Below are 20,224 nucleotides of genomic sequence, written 5' to 3'. Positions count from 1 at the left end.
TATAAGCTGGTAAGAGGGAGAAAGCAACATGGTATGGAAATTTATACTTTAAAACTAAAAAAAATCAAATGGGCACAAAGAAGAACTGAATATAAGCCAACTGTCTGTAGGTGACAAAAATAATCCCACTAAATACAGCAGTTTCCAATGACATATCAAAGCTGTAGTTGAGAAAGGCATGCTGTAGAAGTCACCGCCCTCTTTGGGCCAACACATTTGATCATTTCCCAAAGCAAACTCTTCTCTGAAGGAAGTATGCAATAGAGAAAGGAAATGGCAGTAATGAACTACTCCCAGCACAGAAAGGGGAGAGAAAGAGGGAAGAATGGGGAGTGAGGTAAAAGAAGAGGAAGAGGGAGGAGGCAGGAAGGAGAAAGGAAGAGGCAATGGAGTGAGTCAGCCTTACCTTATCCCTTGCTCGAAATGTGAAAAACTTGGGGAATTCTCTCTGTGTTAAGGAAGAAGGCAAAGTGTGTTAGTCCTTGGTGGAACGGCTCTTTGGGGACACAACATACAGTATGGCCTCAGTCAAGTATCTAGAAGGCAGTTTCCCAGAAAGCTTGCTCCAGAGGAGAGGGAGCCTTTGGCTACTGCTCACTTTGACCCCACTTCAGAACCACTGTTCTAGTGACCTACCCATCATCTCCCAAGAAAAAGTTTCCATTTCACCTCTCAAGTGGGGAAAAAGTCTCCCTGCCTGTTCCTCTTGGCACAGTCTGGCAAATAAAACCAATATGCTTTTACACTACAACCACTGCAGTGGGACTCACGAGAATGATTTCCCAAGTTTCTCCTTAAGAAAACTCGTCAAACGTAAACTAGCCAAGTAAAATGTCATCCTGTGGCTCCCCACCCCCGTGCGTTCTGAAGCCAATCATTCAGAAGATTTAAATGACAACATTCCAAGACAAAGGAAGCAGCCAGTCCCTGCTACTTTGGTCACTGCTGTTCCATCTAGGAAAAGAGCGGGGTGGAACCAGTGAACTTGAAATCATTAGGTCTTCCTGCACAGCATTACACAAGAAAGCAACCAATTTACTAGAACCCTATTAATTAACAAAGATGAATTCAATTAGCAGAGTTCATTAGTTTCTGAAATTTAACTTATTAACACCAAATACTCCTGTTTCTCGGATGGGAAGCTCTCCTGGCAGTGCTGCAATGAGTCATTACTATTTCCTCTCTAGGAGGTTCCATTAGGCACCTTCTTCATTATGAGTGCAATACAATCAAGTGATTGTTGGCATAATGCAGAGAGGCCAGGACTAGCTGGCTACACATTTGTCAGGCGCCACGACGGAAGCACAGACTCAAAAACATCATGACAGCCCATGCCTTCTGCCTCTCAAGCGCCAGGTGTTGTTGTTGTATTCTTGTTATGATCAAAATTTCTTATTTAAATGTAATTTTATTTGGTGAGACAAAGAAAGAAAGAAAAGAAAGAAAGAAGGAAGGAAAGAAGGAAAGAAGGAAGAAAGAAAAGAGTGAAAAATAAGACAGTAGGAAAAAGGACAAACTCATACTGTAACACTGTTTTTAATTCATAGAAAGCTTCTTCAATTGTTTCTATGTGTATCCTGCTTCGCCCTCACATTTATACACTTAATAAATCAGTTTACATTACCTATTTGCTGTTTTACTGTTGCCTTTTTTTTTTTTAAACTTTTATTTTTTTGAAACAGGGTCTCATCGTGTCATCCTGGCCTGGAATTCACTACCAGGTTTGTCTTCACCTCCACCTGCCTCTGCCTCCCAGAGCTGGGGACGCGAGAATGCCTCACCGTGCCTGACTATATTTCCCTGATATGTAACTGTAAAATTGAACTTAACAGACTTCCAGGAGTTCATTTACCAACACTAGGACACTCAAAAAGTCTTTAAAAGTCCTTCAAAAGTGAAAGTGGGTTTTACATATGACTAACATTTTACTAATAGGATTTTGTTCCAAACAATTCTCTCCTTCTGTCTACACCAATGACAGTGCAGCAACAGGGAGATAACGTCAAAATTAAGTAACAAGTACTCAGCTCAGCTGTGAATAGATTGCACACTCTGATCTTTAGGGTCAAGTTTTGGTTTAACTCTAGAAAAATCTAGCTTCCACATTATTACCCAAAAAGTAAAATATGACAAAAAGAAAAAGAAATCCTTCCTTGGGGTTTTCTTGAAAGCAAAGTGAGTAACATCATAAGATAACGTTTAAGCAGGAGCTTTTCTATCTGCCTGAACTGAACATATATGGCATGTCATTTCTGTGTATATTTGTCCCATTTTTACTAAAAAACAAAACAATAGCAGTGTAAAACCTTTAATACATGCTTTCTTTTCCACCAAATCAATTAATTGAATTTGTAGGCATGAAAAACCAAACTATTTGAATGTAAATATCTTCACTGCACATAGCAAAAGGGCTACTTTTTGGCAGAAGGCAAGCTAACTGTAAGGTAACAAGAGAGTCAAAGTACCAGTTTAAAAACCCACTTTTACTGGGTGTGGTGGTGCACTTCTTTAGTACCAGGTCTATGGAAGGAGAGGCAAGTGAATCTCAGTGAGGTCCATGACAGCCAAGGCTACATAGGGAGAACCTGTCTCAAAACCCAAAACAAAAGCCAAAACAACAAGAAGTAACCCCTCCCAAACAAACACAAATGCCACTCCCACCACAGAGAGCTGAGAAGGCGTCTTCTCAGTGATGTGAGGAACCCTCTCCTCAATTTATAAGTAGACCCTGATATACTGAAATTTAGAATATTTATACCAGGGCTACAAAGAAATGTCTGCAATAGAAGAGGAGAAAAACCAATATACTCTTTGGGAGACCAAAAGTCTGCAGGCTTTCATAAAAAGTCAACTTTTGGGAACTCATAAGGCAACCCAGATACTCCAAAACATCAGGGAAAAAATGAACAACAACAGCAACAACACAAAACCCAGTCTGAGCCTATGGTTTTAGTAACTTCCTTCATCTCACCTCATCTTCATGCTGCCAATTTTTCCACTAACAGCATTCCTGCTTATTCCATCTCTAATGTAATTGCTTTCTAGGCATGCTCTAGTGTTATGGGCAAATATCATAATTGAATGTACACAAAGAAAACCCTCTTAGTGTTCTGATACCAAAAAACCAAAAGAATGCAACATTTCTCAGGAAGAAATTATACCCCTGCTGTGTTCTAATCAGCCAACCATCATCAAGACAATCAAAATAATTTGCCTAAATTAGCCAATCAAGACACCCTGCAAATCAGAGAATGTGAAAACCTGAAAGAGAAAGCATCATAGCTGATTATGATACTAATAATCGTGTTAAAAACCTAATGAGATGAAGAAATTGGGAGCTTGCTGGTGCAATTCTCTCCTACCTCAACATGCTGAGAACTAATTATATAGCCTGTAATTAAAACAAAACCCTAACCAAACCCGGCTAGTTAGTCTACCAGTAAACAGAACTACCTTAAAAAAGAAAAGAATCAAATAAAAACTACTATGAGACATGATAACTGTTTGTGATAGGAAACACCTCCCTCAAGGCCTAAATAATCCAAAATATTCTACCTTACACGGGAGTCACTCACATGCAAATAATCATGAAAGTATAACTCTTAGGAGATACCTGGCAATTTTAAAATTTTATAAAATGTTAGAAGACGAAGGAAGGAAGGAAGGAAAGAAAGAAAGAAAGAAAGAAAGAAATGAAAGAAAGAAAGCCCACAAACTATGTGATATATTTAGTTAGAATCCTGACACATCATTTGGACCTTATGATTTTCTTTTAAAAGAGAGAAAGAAATTCTAAAAAAAAATACATTTAAATATTCTTGAAAATATCTTTGCTTAAAAATATGGAACTCAAATTTTAAAAAAGCATAATATGTACCAATTAGCTTCTTCTTATATACCTCTTGGAATTTTAAATCTAAAATATTAGTGTAACTAACCGCAACTTAATAGTTAAAGAAATTCAAGAAGCCACAGATGTCAAGCTGTGCAGGATGGGCTATGCCTACATGCCCAGCGCTTGGGAGACTGAGGGAACAGAGTGAGAACCTGCCCCTCCCCACCCCCCAAAAAAAGAAGAAGGAAAAAAGAAAAAAAAGAAAACAGCAATAATTAAAACAAAACAAAACCAACCAACAAACAAAAAACCCAAGCAAAAAACAGCAATTCTAGAAACATCTTTTCAGGGTTGCTTTTTTTTTTTCTTTTTTCTTTTCTTTTCCTTTTTTTAATGTAACAGATATATTTAAAAAGAACAGAGTTGTTTTTCCTCCAAGTTCCTATTTAAGCATTATTTTTAAGCAGCTCTTTGCTTCTCATTAAGGAGACTTGGCTTAATTAGTTGGCTATGATTCCATACCCAGTGTTTTTTACTGCTGGTGTAATAGCTGTTGTCAGAGTAAGAGTCTGTATAAAATCAAACTATCAAGGCAGCATCGAACAGACCAGTGGCCAGCTTTCTGGGACAATCATGACCTCAGGATGAAGTACTGAGATGCTCATGAATTCACTGGCATCGGAAGAAACACCTCACAGCATACCTATACTCATGAATTCCTCTTTTTTTTTTTTTTTTGAGACGGTTTTTCTGTATCCCTACTTGTCCTGGAAGTTGTTCCTTAGGCCGGGCTGGCCTTGAACTGTGATTAAAGGCCTGCCCCATTACTGCCTGGCTATGCAGGGGTCCCCTCTTTTTGTCTGGTTCTCATTTTTCCCATGGTTCTAGGGTAGTCAGAAACTTGACTTTGAAAAAGCAGTTTGTTCCACTCCATACCAACCAATGCTGTTCTTGACAAAACCTGGTAAGCTTTCCTCTCTCCTTGCTGCACCATGGACACGTTCTCTGTGCTATTCAGTAATACAGGGATTTCACAGTGTAGAACAGAGGAGGCTGCGTACATCACTGTGGATTACCAGGAAGCCAGGGAGATCAAGGGATTCATTTCTAACACTCCTGGAAAGCTTCCTCTTTTTCACACTACACTAACTATGGGCCAAGCACAAATCAGACTCTATGACAAAGGCTAAGCATTCTTCATGAATGGCAAGCTATCACCAACAGAAAAACTCAAAGCAGCACCAGGACTGGAGTCCTGGACTTGTACAATTCCTGCCAAGGTTCCCTGGAAGTTCAGTAATAGTTGCGCTTGTCCCCTGCAAACCCAACAATCATTTCTAGAGAGCCAAACATAAAAGTATCTCATTCCTTAAAGCAAATGTGGCCCACAGCTAAACTTTAAATGTTCACTTGGCTCTAAAGCAGCCTTTCTAAACTCACGACAAATGAAGGCATTTATAATCACACTGAGTTTCCACTTGATGCCACAATAAATAAAAACTGGACAATAACAGCTGGAAGGCCAGCCTGCCAGCCTCATTAACTAATAGATTTGAGCTACACACATCCTTATGCAACCTTCATTCAGAAACATAATAATAGCCAGAAGGAAAGAAAAAAAAAAAAAGCAATTAGATAGACTCTAGGACATGATACGGATTCACAAATAAGGGTTTGTTGTTGTTGTTATTTACTTGTTACTGTAGTTAGTGTGTTTCATATCTATAGTAAAAATAAAGAAATCTTAATGAGAACAAAGAATTTTGTTTTTTCATGAACATTTTAGGGGACAGTTTTATTTGACTACTGAATGATCATAGGAAACCAATCTTTGTACTGTATACATTACACTAAATGCACTATTAGCAAAAAGTAAAATAATTTTACAAATTCATGTCAGTCTCTTTAATAATATACTAGTATTCCACTGTCTGTGATAAAAAGAGTGCGCTTGCTATAAATGTTTGGAAGCCTAGCCCAGTTCTGATACGTGAGCAGGGCCTGGCTCCTAGCATGTGTACCTTGGTTTTGAAAGCATCTACCAGCCACAGTGTTTATTCATGGGCACTCATATTCTATCCCCAAGTATCAATTTTATTCTCTAAGCTCCTGATTTTTCTTCTTAAAGCCCCAGGGTTCTCTCTAAGCTCCTCATACTTTTCCACTGACTCCCGTTTCCCATCTGAAGTTATTGATTGATCTATGCCTGCACTCTGCTGGATTTCCTGACATCAATAACATAAGGGAGTTGTGTAGTCCACAACATTTCCTAAAGCATTTCAGAAAAATCCTAGCTGTTTGGCTTGCAGGGCAGGCTCTCTCACTTCTCTATAGACCAGATAGACCGGCAAGGTGACTGTATGAGGGAAAACAAAATATCAAATGCCCTTTCCAGACTCCAATGTGTTACCTGCTCATTATTACAAATGAGCACTACTTGAGTAGTAGCTTGATTGTTTTAATTGCTACAATAAACAAATAGCAACAACAAAAACAGTAAAAATCTTCTCTAGGGGGCTTGTGGGGGGGGGGAGATAAAGACGTCCTAACACCTTTGGGTCCTCTTACTTAGCTACACAGAAGCAATCTGTAATGAAACCGAAGTTCAGATCCCTGCTATAAGCTTAACTTTCATTCCAATAAAAACCATAATATCACAAATGCTAAGAGTTAATTCAGTGAAATGACAGAGCAAAGAGAATGCTCAGTGTTTATTTATTTCTGCATTTTAAACAATAAATTACTGGCCTTTAGTATTGAGATATCAAAACCTGTCTCCATTTGTAATAGAAACCAAGACCTCAAGTGCAACCAGTACTGCTTTCTCACTGACTCACTGTGCAGGGAAAAGGACCGTGAGTTCCTACTTACTCAACAGAGGGAATGAACACATTCCCCCTTATCTATGTCTCAGAGCTACACTGAGACTTCTAAAGCAGAGTTGAAAAAGAAGAGAAGAGAAAAGAAAAACCCTAAAATATTAGATTGAATTAAAAGTTCATTCCCATACTTTGAAAGGGTGGTAACTCATCTAACTCTTCCAAGTAACTCGGCCAGGCAAGCAGGCAGGACCTTTTATAGTTGATACTTTTACTTACGTGAAATCTCTGATCCACTTCACAGTTGACCTGTTTCCTGAAATCCTTTCAAAAATAAAAATAAAAATAAAATAAATAGGGAGAAAGAAGAATAAGCCAGCAGAAACTGGCATTTAGTACAAATATTAAAAACAAACTGAAGAACAGGTAAGTTTAGAAAGTTCTGCCCAGAATTTCAAATATTATCAAAAGCTTTCTAAAAATTAAACTTATAGAGAAATAGTTATTTTTGCCTAGAGTCTATAAATAACAAAATATTTTAACCCAACTTCTTATCTTTAAAATTGTGGTGGCAACATAAATACTAGACAGATATAATTCACATGTCAATACCTTTTGTGCGACCAGGAACGTAAGTCGCCGGATCCCATGGTCAACTAGAGTAGCTTTCTATGGAAAACAAACAAAGCGTGAGCAGATGAGGACTGAAATTTTACCTTATTTAGTCTTTACAAGATTCTGACTGGAATAAGCACTCTTCCTGCAATACAGACCTCATCTCAGAACCTTCAACATTAGAAATAAGTTTGAACACTGCTCCTGGGATTAAGTGATAAAGAATAAATATTATATTGATCAGGAGGGAATGGAAAGAAAATTTTGTAGAGAAACAAGAGTCATATGAAGTCTTAGGACTAATTCACCTTGAGGTAAAATGTATTGTGATGCCTAGTTTTTTAGTTTGAGCGGTCGATGTGAAAATCCAGAATCATATGGGAAGGAAATCTTACTCAGAGACTGTGTAGATCAGTGGGCATGTCTGTATGGGGTAATTTTTTTTAAAAGTTTATTTCATTTTTATTTTCTACATATGGGTCTTTCACCTGAGTGTGCATCACATGTACGCAGTGCCCAAAGAGGCCAGAAAAGGGCATCCACTCTGCTGGGACTAGAGTTCCAGACGGCTGTGTGCTGCGCTGGGACAGCTGGGAGTCAGACCCAAGTCCATTGGAAGAACAGCCAGCACTCTTACCTGCTGTGGCATCTCCCCAGACCCTGTACGGGGTAATATTGATTAGATTAAGTTGGGATGACCTGAATATGATCAAACCAGATTGGCAGAAATTGTCAAAAAATTAATAGAATGTTTTGGGGCCTGGAGAGATGGCTTAACAGTTAAGGGCACGTATTGTTCTAGGGGACTTGAGCTCAATTCCCAGCACCTTTATCAGGCAATTCGTAACTGTCTGTAAATCCAGCTCCAGAAGAATCCAAAAACTCTACTCTCTTTGGGCACCTGCAATTACGTGCACATCTCCAAAGATTGACAGACAGACAGATAGACACAATTTAAAATATGTTTTTAAAAAAATTATAAAGGGGAAAATGGGAGGGAGGGAAGAATGGGAGGATACAAGGGATGGGATAACCATTGAGATGTAACAAGAATAAATTAATAAAGGAAAAAAATTATAAATACAAAAAAAGGTGCTAGGCTTGGCGGTACATGTACGCAATCCCAGTCTTTAGAAGGCTGTGGGAGAAGGATTGGGACTTCAGAAACAACCTAGACTAAAATAAATTGCTTACAGGACAGGTGTTAAAAATGGTGTTTGTCAGGCTTTGCAACGTGGGGGCCACTCATAGCTCCACTCAGTGTAGGCCAATAAGTTGTTGGGAGTCACCAGAAACATAGCAGGCTGGAAGACAGCCTCTTCTGAGCCCTGAACTCCCAAACCTGAGCCCGCTTCAACTCTGTATTGCTCATTTACTTCAAAAGGCAAACAAATAGTAGTAAGTTTTAAGTGTTTTTAAAGGTCATTACAGAGGAGCTGCATGGTAGTAAGGAGGAAAGCAATCCCACCAATTGAATGACTTGAGAGAATTCATGAATAACACAAAGAAAAAGAGAAGCAGACTTTTATAGCCCTCAGCAAGACTGTAGTTTGATTACAATCCTTACTATGTAACTTGAACAGTTTATAATCATATTCATTTTTTAATAATTAAAATTACATTTATTGGGACTGGAGAGATCGGTCAATGGTTAAAAAGTCCTCTTCTTTTAGAGGACCTAAGTTTGATTCCCAGCACCCACATAGCAGTCCACACCAAGCTATAACTCCTGTTGTAGGGTAACTCAACATTCTCTTCTGGCTTCCATGGGCCCTAGATTTGGCATGCAAACATTTTTCTAAGCAAAACACTTATACACATAAAAAGAAAGTTAAAAATTACATGTATCTATTTGTGTGTTTGTGTCTATGTAAGTGTGGGTTCTGAGGATCGAATGCATGTCATCAGGCTTGGTGGCAGGTGTCTTTACACACTGAGTCATCTTCCTGGCCTCCAATTCTTAACATTCCAGATATAGGATTTTTTTTTTAATTTAAAAATTTTCACTTCTAAAGAAGCATGTTTCTCTGCCATTTCCTCCTATTTCTGTATTTCTGCTATGACATTACTGAATAGCATTGCTATTATTGATAGCATAAGCAAAAACTAATAGGAAAAGTATTTTTTCTATACACAAACTTCCACGTTAAGTTTCTTGGTGAAATATAAGTAAATTTTAGTCTAACTACATTTAAAAATTATCCACACTGTAACCATACTCTTCAGTGTAAGGAAACAAATACTGACATTACAATAAACAGTGTCCTAGAAGGAAGGAGCCATGGAGATGCTCTCAGCGTGCTGAGCAACCGCGACTCCTCAGACACCACAGAGAATTCCACTACAGCCGAGTCCTTCAAAGACAAGCATCAATAGCTATGTTCTAGCAAGGGAAGAAAATAACTTTAATAATGCCATGATTTAAAATCAAAATTGTTATTGCTTTTAAAATTCCACAAGTGGCTGACAATAACAGCAGAGCAACAGGATTCTGATTACATTGTAATAATGCGGGTCTCACAGCAAGTCCACAGCTATTACCCAGCGATTAGGCGTCATCACCTGGAGAAACTCCATTTACACTGACTGCTTCAATCTCCTCCACAAGTCATTTACAAATATATGATCCTAATTTCTATGAGAGTAAAAAAGACATGCTGGGACTAGAAGATTATTTGGACAATTTGGATCAACCTATTTGATAGTTTAATGTGTGCCTTTAAAAAAAACTTTTTCTAAACTGCTAGAAGTACGATTATGAAGTGAAAAACAAAACAAGTTATCACTCCAGTTTTTTTTTTCAAAATTGCTTTTCCCTCCATCTCTTCTCTCATCTATTTTAAAAATATGTAGATGAAAATAGCAAATATTCTAAGATAAGCATCTCAACGGAAGCTCTCTGGGTTCATGGTGTTAGCATTCTGCCCTGACCCTTCTAAACGCCTCAAACAGAAACAGTAGATATCCCTACGCCTCAGGGTGTGAAAATGAAGGAACCTCTTTAGATCACTCTATAAAAGTATGTAATCTGCAGGTCATAAGAAAGCAAAACGCCTAAAGTTGTGAAAACACCATCAAATATGGGTTATTCATACCCAAATGTTTAGACAGAAACTTGAACTGACTTATTCTGTGAAGCATCTGCTGCCATGGACACCAGGAGTCCTTCCCTGAGGTTTCTGCACTCACTGGCCAAAGGTTGATCTTAGGTAGTTACCACCTAAAGGCAGTATATTCCTTTTCCAAAGAAAATTACTAAGTCAGAGATTTGTTTTTGTTTGTTTGTTTGTTTTCCTGCTTCTCTGGAGGTACAATCTCCTTGTTGGCCACGGCAGTCCCTACATCAGTTTCCCACTCTGAAGTGTCAGAGTAAATGCTGACTCTTGTTAATTACCACATCACCATTTCTCCTCTCGGTATCTACCATGGGCATAATCTGACCTGAAAGTCAAGGGCACTAACTTTTTAGAGTGCTGAATTAACTTTTAATATCTACTGAGTTCTTTATAGCAAGCACTAAGTGCTGTCCCTTCAACTGTTACACAGGGGTATGGCCATTAAAGGTGGTTTTAAGAGCATGCTTTGGCATCGGCCACATACATATCACAAATGCAGCTCCACAGCAGAGCAGCTGCCTGATAAGCAGGAGGCTAGGCATTTCTATCCCTTGTACCAGGACCACTTTGGATTACTATCTTAAATGTGTCTCCTCATCTCCCCTAAGTAGACTCTATGGGGATAAAAATTTATCATTTTCCAAATCTCTTAAATCTGACATGAAAGCCTTTGCTCCCCCATCTTCCACTTGGTCATAAAGTAGTATTAATTAACCACTCAGAACTTGAGCTTTTTTTTCATGCGTATGACTAGAATAACTTTTGACTCAAACTTGTGAGATTGTAGAAAATGCAAATTACTATTGTTGTTGTTTTAAAAATATAGGCTGCTGCCAGGTGGTGGTGGTGGCACAGGCCTTTGATCCTAGTGTAGGGATGCAGAGGCAGGTGAATCTCTATGAGTTCAAGGTCTGGTCTATAGAGCTTGTTCCAGGACAGCCGAGGACACAAAGAGAAACCCTGTCTCAAACAAAACAAAACAAAACAAAAAACCTAAACCAAATAAACAACAACAACAAAAACCACACAAGTTTGTGTCAGGCTGCCATTACAAGTAAAAAAAAAAGCCAAGCTGCCATTTATTTCAAATACTTGGGAAGCAAAGGCAGGTGTTATCTCTTTGATTTTTAGACTAGCCTGGTATACACAGTGAATTCCAGGTAGTCAGGGCTACATAGTGACATCTCAGAAAGTCACAACAAAAAACCGAAAACAACCACCACAACAAAAATTATACATATACACGTGCATGCATGCACACACACACATACACACACAGGCACACATACACATGCATACACACGCGCGCATACACATGTGCACACACATAGAGGTATATAAACTGATCAAGTAGTAATTTATCTGCTCAAGAGACAAAAAACCAAAAGGATGCTAGGAGTAGTGCAAATATTTTTAAGAGGGGTTGGGGGGAAAAGAGCAGAGTTTGGGCACATATGGTGCTCACCAAAGGAAGATATTCAGCAGATGAATTCAGCAATGAACAACGAATGTTCAAATCTCCAGGAGAGATTTGGAAACATATTTTCTTAAAACGACTTGACTATCTGAGGTCATGTCATGAAAAGATAATCATTATAGATCATTAAGTTATTCTGGAATTTTTTTTTTCTGTAGACAAAACTAGCCACAGCCCTAGGAGTTATGGTAAAAGACACAGTATTGTCAATGATAAACCTTACAGGTGAAATTGATGAAAGGAAGGCTATGAAGCAAGCAGCAGGAAAGCCACCGCTGGCTTTTACCCAATCAAGGACTCACATTTTGCTGGGTGAACTCTCTGAACATAGCTGCAAGCCTGTCGTCCTCAATATCACCATCAGTCTTGATAGCCACGTTCAGAATGTGTATTGGTTCATCCCTGGGGACCTGTAACCCAAGAATACAAACCGACGAAAATTATGGGCTGGCTGCTGCAGAGGCTGGAAGAAGTTAACAGTACCTGGTAGAACAAAGGCATACACCCACAGGATATTCTGTTTGCTACTGTAGGAATAAGCACACTCAAACTACTGCCTGTCAGTCACAGCAGAGTTAAACAACCCACGTAAGTCATCAATTTGAGGTGACTTCAAATCTTGACATGAACTTAAAAGTCACAATGTCTCTTTTTTTTACCAGCAAAATAAAACAATCTACATGAGGAAAAGAAAGCACTGTAAAACAGTCCCACCTCCTATACTTCCAGGTTATCAAGTGGTGCGTTTATCAAATCATGAGAAAATAATGGAGGCAAAGAACAGAACATTCATTTACTAAGAAATTAGAGAAGAGCTTTAAACAAAATGTCCGAGTCACCATTTCCTGAGGGCTATAACAGCACCATACGAGAAGACACCAGCTATCACTGCATGGAAACTGAAGTAATCTTTAAAGCAGCATCTGGAGACCCAGAGGCAGCTCTAATGGACACACACGTGATAGAGCACATTCTCCACTACAGACATCACAATTAATATTGTACTTCATACATTTAGAATTTACATCCATTTATTCTTTAAATCTTTTGAAGAGACATAAGAAATCCAAGTGATGTAACATAGTATAAAAAGTTGAATTCTTCTCATTACAATTCCAAAGTCAGAAATATGTAATATAATACAAGTCTCATGTCTGAGAGTGCAAAGTGGTCTTCCAAAGCGAGTACCATACCTTGTCCTCATCATAGAGTGACGTATGGCCGGACTCTGGAAATGTAGGGCTTTGGGGTGGGGAGTCGCAGAAGCAGCCCATTATTTCATCAAAGATTCTTTAAAAAAAAAAAAAAATCAGAGAAACAAGCACAATAAAAACCCAAGTAGCAGGAAACTAATGCTGCCATGGTAGCTCAGGCTAAAAGAATAATCTGCCCTACCATGTTCTCAATAACCAGCAGAATAGAAATACCAGTAGCTAGAGATGACATGCAAAATATCACCAAGTAGCAGAAATTAGGAGGATGGATTGTTTAAACTTTAATAAACCATATATATTTTTTCTTTTAAAAAATGATATAAAGCTTTTTGGTTTGGTTTTGTTTTCATACGTAAGATATGTGCATGCTGTCATCATCGCTCTTAAAGTAGCAGAAGGAGCCGGGGACAGGAGCAGTGACAGGCCAATGTAATTACCCCTCCCCCTAGGGTAATGCATCAGTATACATCAAGAGATAGATGCTGAATGCATTTAATCAAAAGATGTATCGTCTCTGGTGGGGCTCACTCTAGTGTTGTGTTTAATTTCTCCTGACATTTCACTCATCACAGAGCAGACAGCTTCTTCTGTTAGCTCCTGAGGAAAAGATTATTTTGTTTGTTCCTCCTCCCTCCCCAGACCAGACCAGGCTTTATACTGCAAGTGGAGGCTGAAAGAGTCTGAGCGAGGGGTAGAAATCGGAAGATACCTATCTCTCTGAGGGTGCATACAATGAAGGCTGTATCTCTTTGGCTGGCTCATGGCTCTTCAGGGGAATCTTTATTTTTCAGAAAAGTGAGACCACCAAGACTAGAGGTCCATGGCTTCCCCTGTACAGACACAGTCCTGTATAGTGCCTTACCTGACAAAATCTTCAAAGGTCCGGAAAGAGACCATTCCGCCCATCCGCTGACAAGGTGGAGTGAAGGAGTTGTCCAACAGAACATCGCTGACACTAGCTACATGAGTCATGCCATAGTGGTTGAGGTTGGAGGCAAAGGACATTCTAAACAGCAATTCAATCAAGTTCATTAGAAAAGGAGGGAGGACTGGGAGATTAACAAAAGGGAAAAGAAGTGTGGAAAAAACTTTCATGTAGGATCAGGTGGCAGAGCAGATATGGTTTTTTTAGGGTTTTGTTTTTTTGGGGGGGTTTTTTTTTTTAACCTGCTTTAGATAAGGCAGTGGTAAGATTCATGTTTTATTTGAATTTCTGAACATGGTAGTTTTATCGCTCCAAATTTCTTCAGATAGACATCTAAGGACTACCATGAATTGTATGCAGTCTTTAACACAATGATATGATATACTGGATGAATAAGCAGCACAGAGGGGTTAAAAACCATCCTGCATCTTCCCCATCTCCTTTTAAAAAAAAAAACAGTAGGCAAGCCACGTGAGTTGCAGCAATTCAATTATTTTTCTCTTTAGGAATAGTAGTAGGTTAAGCATTCCCAGATATAGTTTTATGAATATCAAAACAGTAATTCTAATTAAGAAGAATGAAGTAGTTTACTAAATAATTATAGCAAGTTATTATTTATGGAACAGAAGTTCTCAAAAAGGAACTTTATTGAGGTATTTACCTTTTCCTCTGGTAGACTGACACATTTATTGACTATAGTTCTTTTGAAAAGAATTTAAGCCCATACTGCAAAAATTCCTTTGTATATTTAAACGGTTTTGTACTAGAGCAAAAACATCCCCAACCAAAAGCCTTATTAACTTCTAGCAAGATACAAAGGCAGAGCATTGGTCTCAAAGTATGTGTAAGCATGACAAGCAGCTGCTAAATGGAGATGCTTCAAGAGAACTGAATTGATTTGTTCAATCTAAATCCATAATGAACATGAATATTCTTTGATGCATCTCAGCAGAATGTCCTCATAAATAATATCATAAGGTATTTCTGAACGACCAATCAGGTCAGCCTGCTAGGAAGGACCAAGCTAACGGATGCCTCCAGGATTTGTCTGACACATTACTGGCATATTTATCTGAAGCAAGTTCAGAGTGAGATGATGACACCTGCTCTTTGAAAAACTATTCGGAATCTCCCTGAAGACCACCACCCGCAACGTTGCAGGAGGAAGAGAGAGAGCAATGTGAGCTTGAGATTCAAGTCCCACTGCAAATCATGTTCATAAAAGGAAATGTGGTACTTTATAGGATGGGGATGCTGCTCACACAGACTAAAGAGACTGACACTCCTGGTTTTTATTGTTTTGGCAAACGATGACAACAGGACAGGAACTTCATCTTTCAGCAGGACTGGGAAATAGAAGGCAGAGCGAAAGAGGAAACCATTGATACCATGGGTGAAACAAATGAAGCACACATCAAGCAAGTCTTGTACATGGTGCTCACTAGAAACTGGGATTCTGAGCTGTAGTAACTCAGAAATGCTATTATCCTGATTTCTAGGATCACCAGGTACACTTATCAAAAGAGCAAGTTTGTGAGGCATCTTTTCTATCTTCTTAGTATTAAACAGGAAAGAGACAAAGGGTTCCAGATAATATTTAAAGGGAACCCCCTCTAAATAAGCTAACAGGCTTTGTTTGTGGTGAACACAGGGTTAAATATATTTTTCACTTGACAGAACCCCATGGGAAATATATTACAATTCAGTTTGCCTCTATGTCTATGCTCATGGGCAAGAACAGCTAAGGTTGGCAGAACTAAACCAAGCTCACTCTCTAAGGGAAGACCAAGGGGGCCTACATAAACACACTCTTTCTTTCCACATTTAAATAAAGCTGCAAGGCTATAATTTGTTTTAGTTACTTAGTATTACAAAGAGAGAGGACAATGTAAGCCTCTAAGTATTTTCACATGTAGCATCCACAAAGAATTGCCAGCAGTTTATCACTGCTTTAGCATCTTTTGGATTCAGTCCAATCAACTGCTATCCTCTCAAACTTGCATGTGATCTTGCTTGGCTGCAGAAGCCAGAGAAATGCAAAACACATACTAAAATATCACTTGAATTATATTGTTTTGGGAACTTCTTCACACAGCTGAAAGAAATAAAACTTAATATACTTTCCCAATGTTAATCTTACAGGTATAAAATAAAATAGCTTTTAAACCATGGTAACATTTTAGAAAAAGAGTTAACAAAATGATGAAACATGAGATCAGCTATTTCTAGATTATTTTACTCCTCTAAAAGGAGAAGCAACTTAGAGAAACCAAGAATTGAAAACAGAATAATTTGCAGGGCTAAGAGTACCCTTAAGGGTTTCTCCTCTGAAAGCCCCAACTGTAATGAGGACTCAAGATGTTGCCAGCAATGCTGACCACCAGCCTGTCAACACACTCCCTGTCACACAGAGCTCAATGTGGTCTCTGCCATACTGATGCTTTTCAAATTCTTTTGGAACAGCTGAAGACATGTTTTCTGAACAGAAAGAGCAACTCAGTGTGTGCAAGGGGAAGCTGAGGACTCCCTAGCAGAAGATAACACATTAGCTTGTGGACTGTGTTATCATTTTTTTTTTCTTGTTTCACTGTTCTAAGTTGTTTTCTTTGGGGGAGGGTGCTTTTAATTGGAAAAGAAACTAAACATACGGTACCTGTTTAGCGTGGGGATGTTCCCTCTGTAATTAAACAACCACAGTTAGTTACTGATAGGTTAGTGAAAGTCATAATAAAAGAATTGTCAGACTAGATACAGACCAGTCACCAGGAGCTCCAGTTTAGCAGCTCTGGCATCAGCAGACATAATTAAGTGCTCATTACCCTTCAACCCCCAGGGTACCTCCAAAGAGGCAGCTTCCTGACCTACCTCACCACAGCAGCTGTTGAGGAAAGGGTCCAGATGTATTACCAGGGACTTTGTTTTAATAACTCTCATTACAAAACAATAATGTGGAGTAGTGGTAAAACACAGACTCGTATTATATGAAACATTATCTTAACCTGCAGCATGAAGTATGATCCCTGACAAAAATGTCTAGGTTATCCCTTGCTCCTACTACAAATGAGCAATCACAAGTTGGTTCCATAGCTCCTCCTGCCGTATTGCTTTTCTGGAATATATGATAAACCTAAGGACATGAATCCAGTGATGCAGGCATTTTAAAATTCAGCCCCGCTCTCCTCTGAAAGGCAGCAGGTGTCCTAGGGCACAGAAGCTTACGGGCACTGAAAATCCTGAGGAATCTAAGTTATATTAATAGTGTGGTATTTTTAATTAAATGAGAGTAGGATAATTATTTTTAATTGTTATTAGCTTGAAAACCCTAGGTCTCTCATTAATAAAATGATACCTAACTTCGACTAGTATTAGAACTTCCTCATAAAGAATATGCCAAACTCATGAAAGAAAAATTGAGCTAGGCAACAGTGGCACACACTTTTAATCCCAGCACTTGGGAGGCAGAGGCAGGCAGATCTCTTGAGTGAGTTTGAGGCTAGCCTGGTCTACAGACTGAGTTCCAGGACAGCAAGGACTATACAAAGAAACCCTGTCTTTAAAAAAAAAAAAAAAAAAACCAACAACAACAACAACAACCAAAAAACAGGAGAGAGAGAGAGAGAGAGAGAGAGAGAGAGAGAGAGAGAGAGAGAGAGAAAGACTTACATTCTCTAGTCTTTGAAACTATTTCTCAAAATTTTGATGTCAGACATTTTCAAACAGAAAATGAATCAAACAAAAACTCTTACTTTCAATGTTAAAAATGGCAATTTAGGGGTACTATAAGGGGGTTGATTGGTTGATATCTTAACCTTTTTACATTCTTTTATCAGCACTGAATCATTATTGGGGTTTTCTGGCACACAGGAGACGTAATGGGCAGAAACTATTGGGTATTGCTGAGGAGGATCAGAGAAGGAAATGATGCAGTCTCTGTGGCAGGGAAGAGAGCAGGACAGACCAAACTGGCCACATAAATAAAAGGCTGTGACACCTCACTGCACACAAACTGTACACCTCGTGTGATTTGTGACCAGCAATGCTCTTTGTATCAAACCTGTTTCAGAGTGAGCTCATAAGACAAGAGCTACTGGGAGTGCAGACCCCTGAGCCTTTATGGTCTGGATTCTCTGAGCTCTCTCACTTAGGAAAAATTCTTAGTTATCATGCACTTGGCCCTCACGAATACACAAAACACTGATTCTACAGCAGAGCTGGAGGTAACAGAACAGAGAACTTGCTGCAGATGGTTAAAGACTACATAGTGCTTTATTCTTGTGATAAGCTGCAGCCTCTGGCTCCACTCAGAGTTTCCAGAGTTTAGAAACCAGGACGTCAACTGTTAACCAATTTCTTAAATTAAAAAATGGACTCACTACTTCTATAGCTACTCTAGCCCCTTAGGGTGTCTTCACAGGATGAAGGCTGAGTTTTCAGAAGAACAAGACCTAAATTAAAATATACACCAGTTACTAACCAAAAGCTAGCTCTTCTCCACCAACAATTTTCAAGCGCTCATAGGGAGCCCCCTGCTGCTCTGTCATAGGAATTACTTAATATATATATACATACACACACACAAAAGTGGGTTTTTTTAAAGAAAAAGGAAAAACTCCCAACTTCATCATTTAATTAAAAGAATGGCTCCAAATCAATCATGTGAGAGGCAAGTTTGGCCAAGTTATCCTCACTGGCAAACTGAGAAATTGGAGGTCATAAAAGAGATAACAAGAAGGAAGGACCAACTGTCTCTAAAGAGGCCAATGCTTAGCCACATCCTTAAGGATTATTTATTTTATACAGGAGCTTTTAGATCAGTTTAAGAACCTGATCAACACTGTTTACCATACAATATTTTGAGATACTAGAAGTCTATATCCATGGCCTACCCAAAAATAAGATTTAGGCCAAATATTCCATTTATATAGCTAAAAATAAAATTTAGCACATTTGACTGCATATTCATCATCTCTGATAAAGCAATCAACTATCTATTCAAAAACATAAATGGGTTATTCACTTTTCAACTCTGCTGCTTAAACTATTCAAAGCATTTATTAGGTTGAATTTTCATTTGTATGTTTTAATAAGTATTGGACTCACTCTCTCTTTAGTAACTTGAGTTAGTTGCATTTTATAGAGATGACAACTATCCAACAAGATGGATCTTTTCAAAAGATACCAGTTTGCGCCACAAAGCAGAATCTACACCTTATGTTTTTTTCATTTCTGTACTTGAAGCTGGCATCTCACATAAATATAGACTTTAAAGACAAGAGAAACTTTTTGACTCCTGAGGTTCCTTGCATTAAGTTGCCTCTCATTTTATTGACCTGCCTGGCGAGAATGGCTAGGGAGCCTATATGAATGCAAAGTCAGAGTTGCTGTGTGCTAGCTGAATCCTTTTTAATTTAACAAACACTAACTTTTCTGGCAGTTGAAAGTTTTTTGAGCCTGTACACCACCCCTTACAGCTGAATTTCATTTTGCTTGATTTACAATAGCCCTACATAGATCATTTTATCATATAAAAATGTTCCTGGCTATTTTGCCTTCTAAGTTAAAGAAAAAGAAAAAAAGAACCCTATATGAAAATGATTGGGATGCATGCAAACAAGCAGTGGTTATATCAAGCTGTGACTGAGAGCTAGTACAGGGAATCTTTTGAAATCAGGCAGCAAAGCAGAAACAGAAGAGGTCGGCTGAGTAACCTACTAGCAGCCAGTATCAACAGTACCACAGGAGAAAGAGCAATCTGACTGACTGTGACCAGTGGTGGTCTCCTCGTGTGACTGTATTTCAGCAGAAAAATCCAAATCAAGAGTTGTAAAGCGTGTTTGAAACACGAGTTTCCCTTGGTGTCCCTCCCCAGTCTCCTCACAGTTCAGATGCCTTGATTCCATTGCAAAGCTTGAGCTTACAATAAAATTATCATTGCCTCATTCATTTGCAGCCTCTTCAAAGCCCCTTCTTTGCTCTGCTGGAGGACAGTGCTATTCCTGAAACAGGAAGGCCAACAGGGTTGCAGTACATTACTGCTGCCTGCTGTATAATTAGCTACAAACCCTCAGCACAAAACTACAGGGATTTACAGGTGCCCTGGATTCTGCTAGTCCTTCCCCCTGGAATCAGCTAGTCTTCCCTGACAAGAAGGGACCTTGGGCTACCCTAATGATATATTGAGAGTTTTAAACTCGACTCTCCAACCTTACAAGCCCTGAGTGCC

General features: G+C 38.8%; 1 protein-coding gene across 8 annotated transcripts in view; it reads right to left on the bottom strand.

Annotated features, from left to right (window-relative positions):
- The window catches only part of ACACA (acetyl-CoA carboxylase alpha), a 266,488-nt gene that overhangs the window by 92,884 nt on the left and 153,380 nt on the right, over positions 1–20,224 (bottom strand). For 7 of the 8 annotated variants that reach the window (XM_084750470.1, XM_084750475.1, XM_084750471.1 and 4 more), the window contains 7 exons: positions 16,655–16,678; positions 13,939–14,082; positions 13,056–13,152; positions 12,165–12,272; positions 7,267–7,323; positions 6,934–6,978; positions 407–448 (listed from right to left, as the gene is read on the bottom strand). In XM_084750470.1, coding sequence (XP_084606596.1) covers positions 407–448; positions 6,934–6,978; positions 7,267–7,323; positions 12,165–12,272; positions 13,056–13,152; positions 13,939–14,082; positions 16,655–16,678 — 517 coding nt within the window. The remainder of the gene's footprint in view (positions 1–406; positions 449–6,933; positions 6,979–7,266; positions 7,324–12,164; positions 12,273–13,055; positions 13,153–13,938; positions 14,083–16,654; positions 16,679–20,224) is intronic. The other variant, XM_084750469.1, reaches the window with a different exon arrangement.

Source organism: Acomys minous, assembly GCF_964271855.1.
Source record: "Acomys minous genome assembly, chromosome: 12".
Taxonomy (NCBI): Eukaryota; Metazoa; Chordata; class Mammalia; order Rodentia; family Muridae; genus Acomys; species Acomys minous.
The sequence above is the reverse complement of the archived record's forward strand: the minus strand, read 5'-3'. Positions and strand labels throughout refer to the sequence as shown.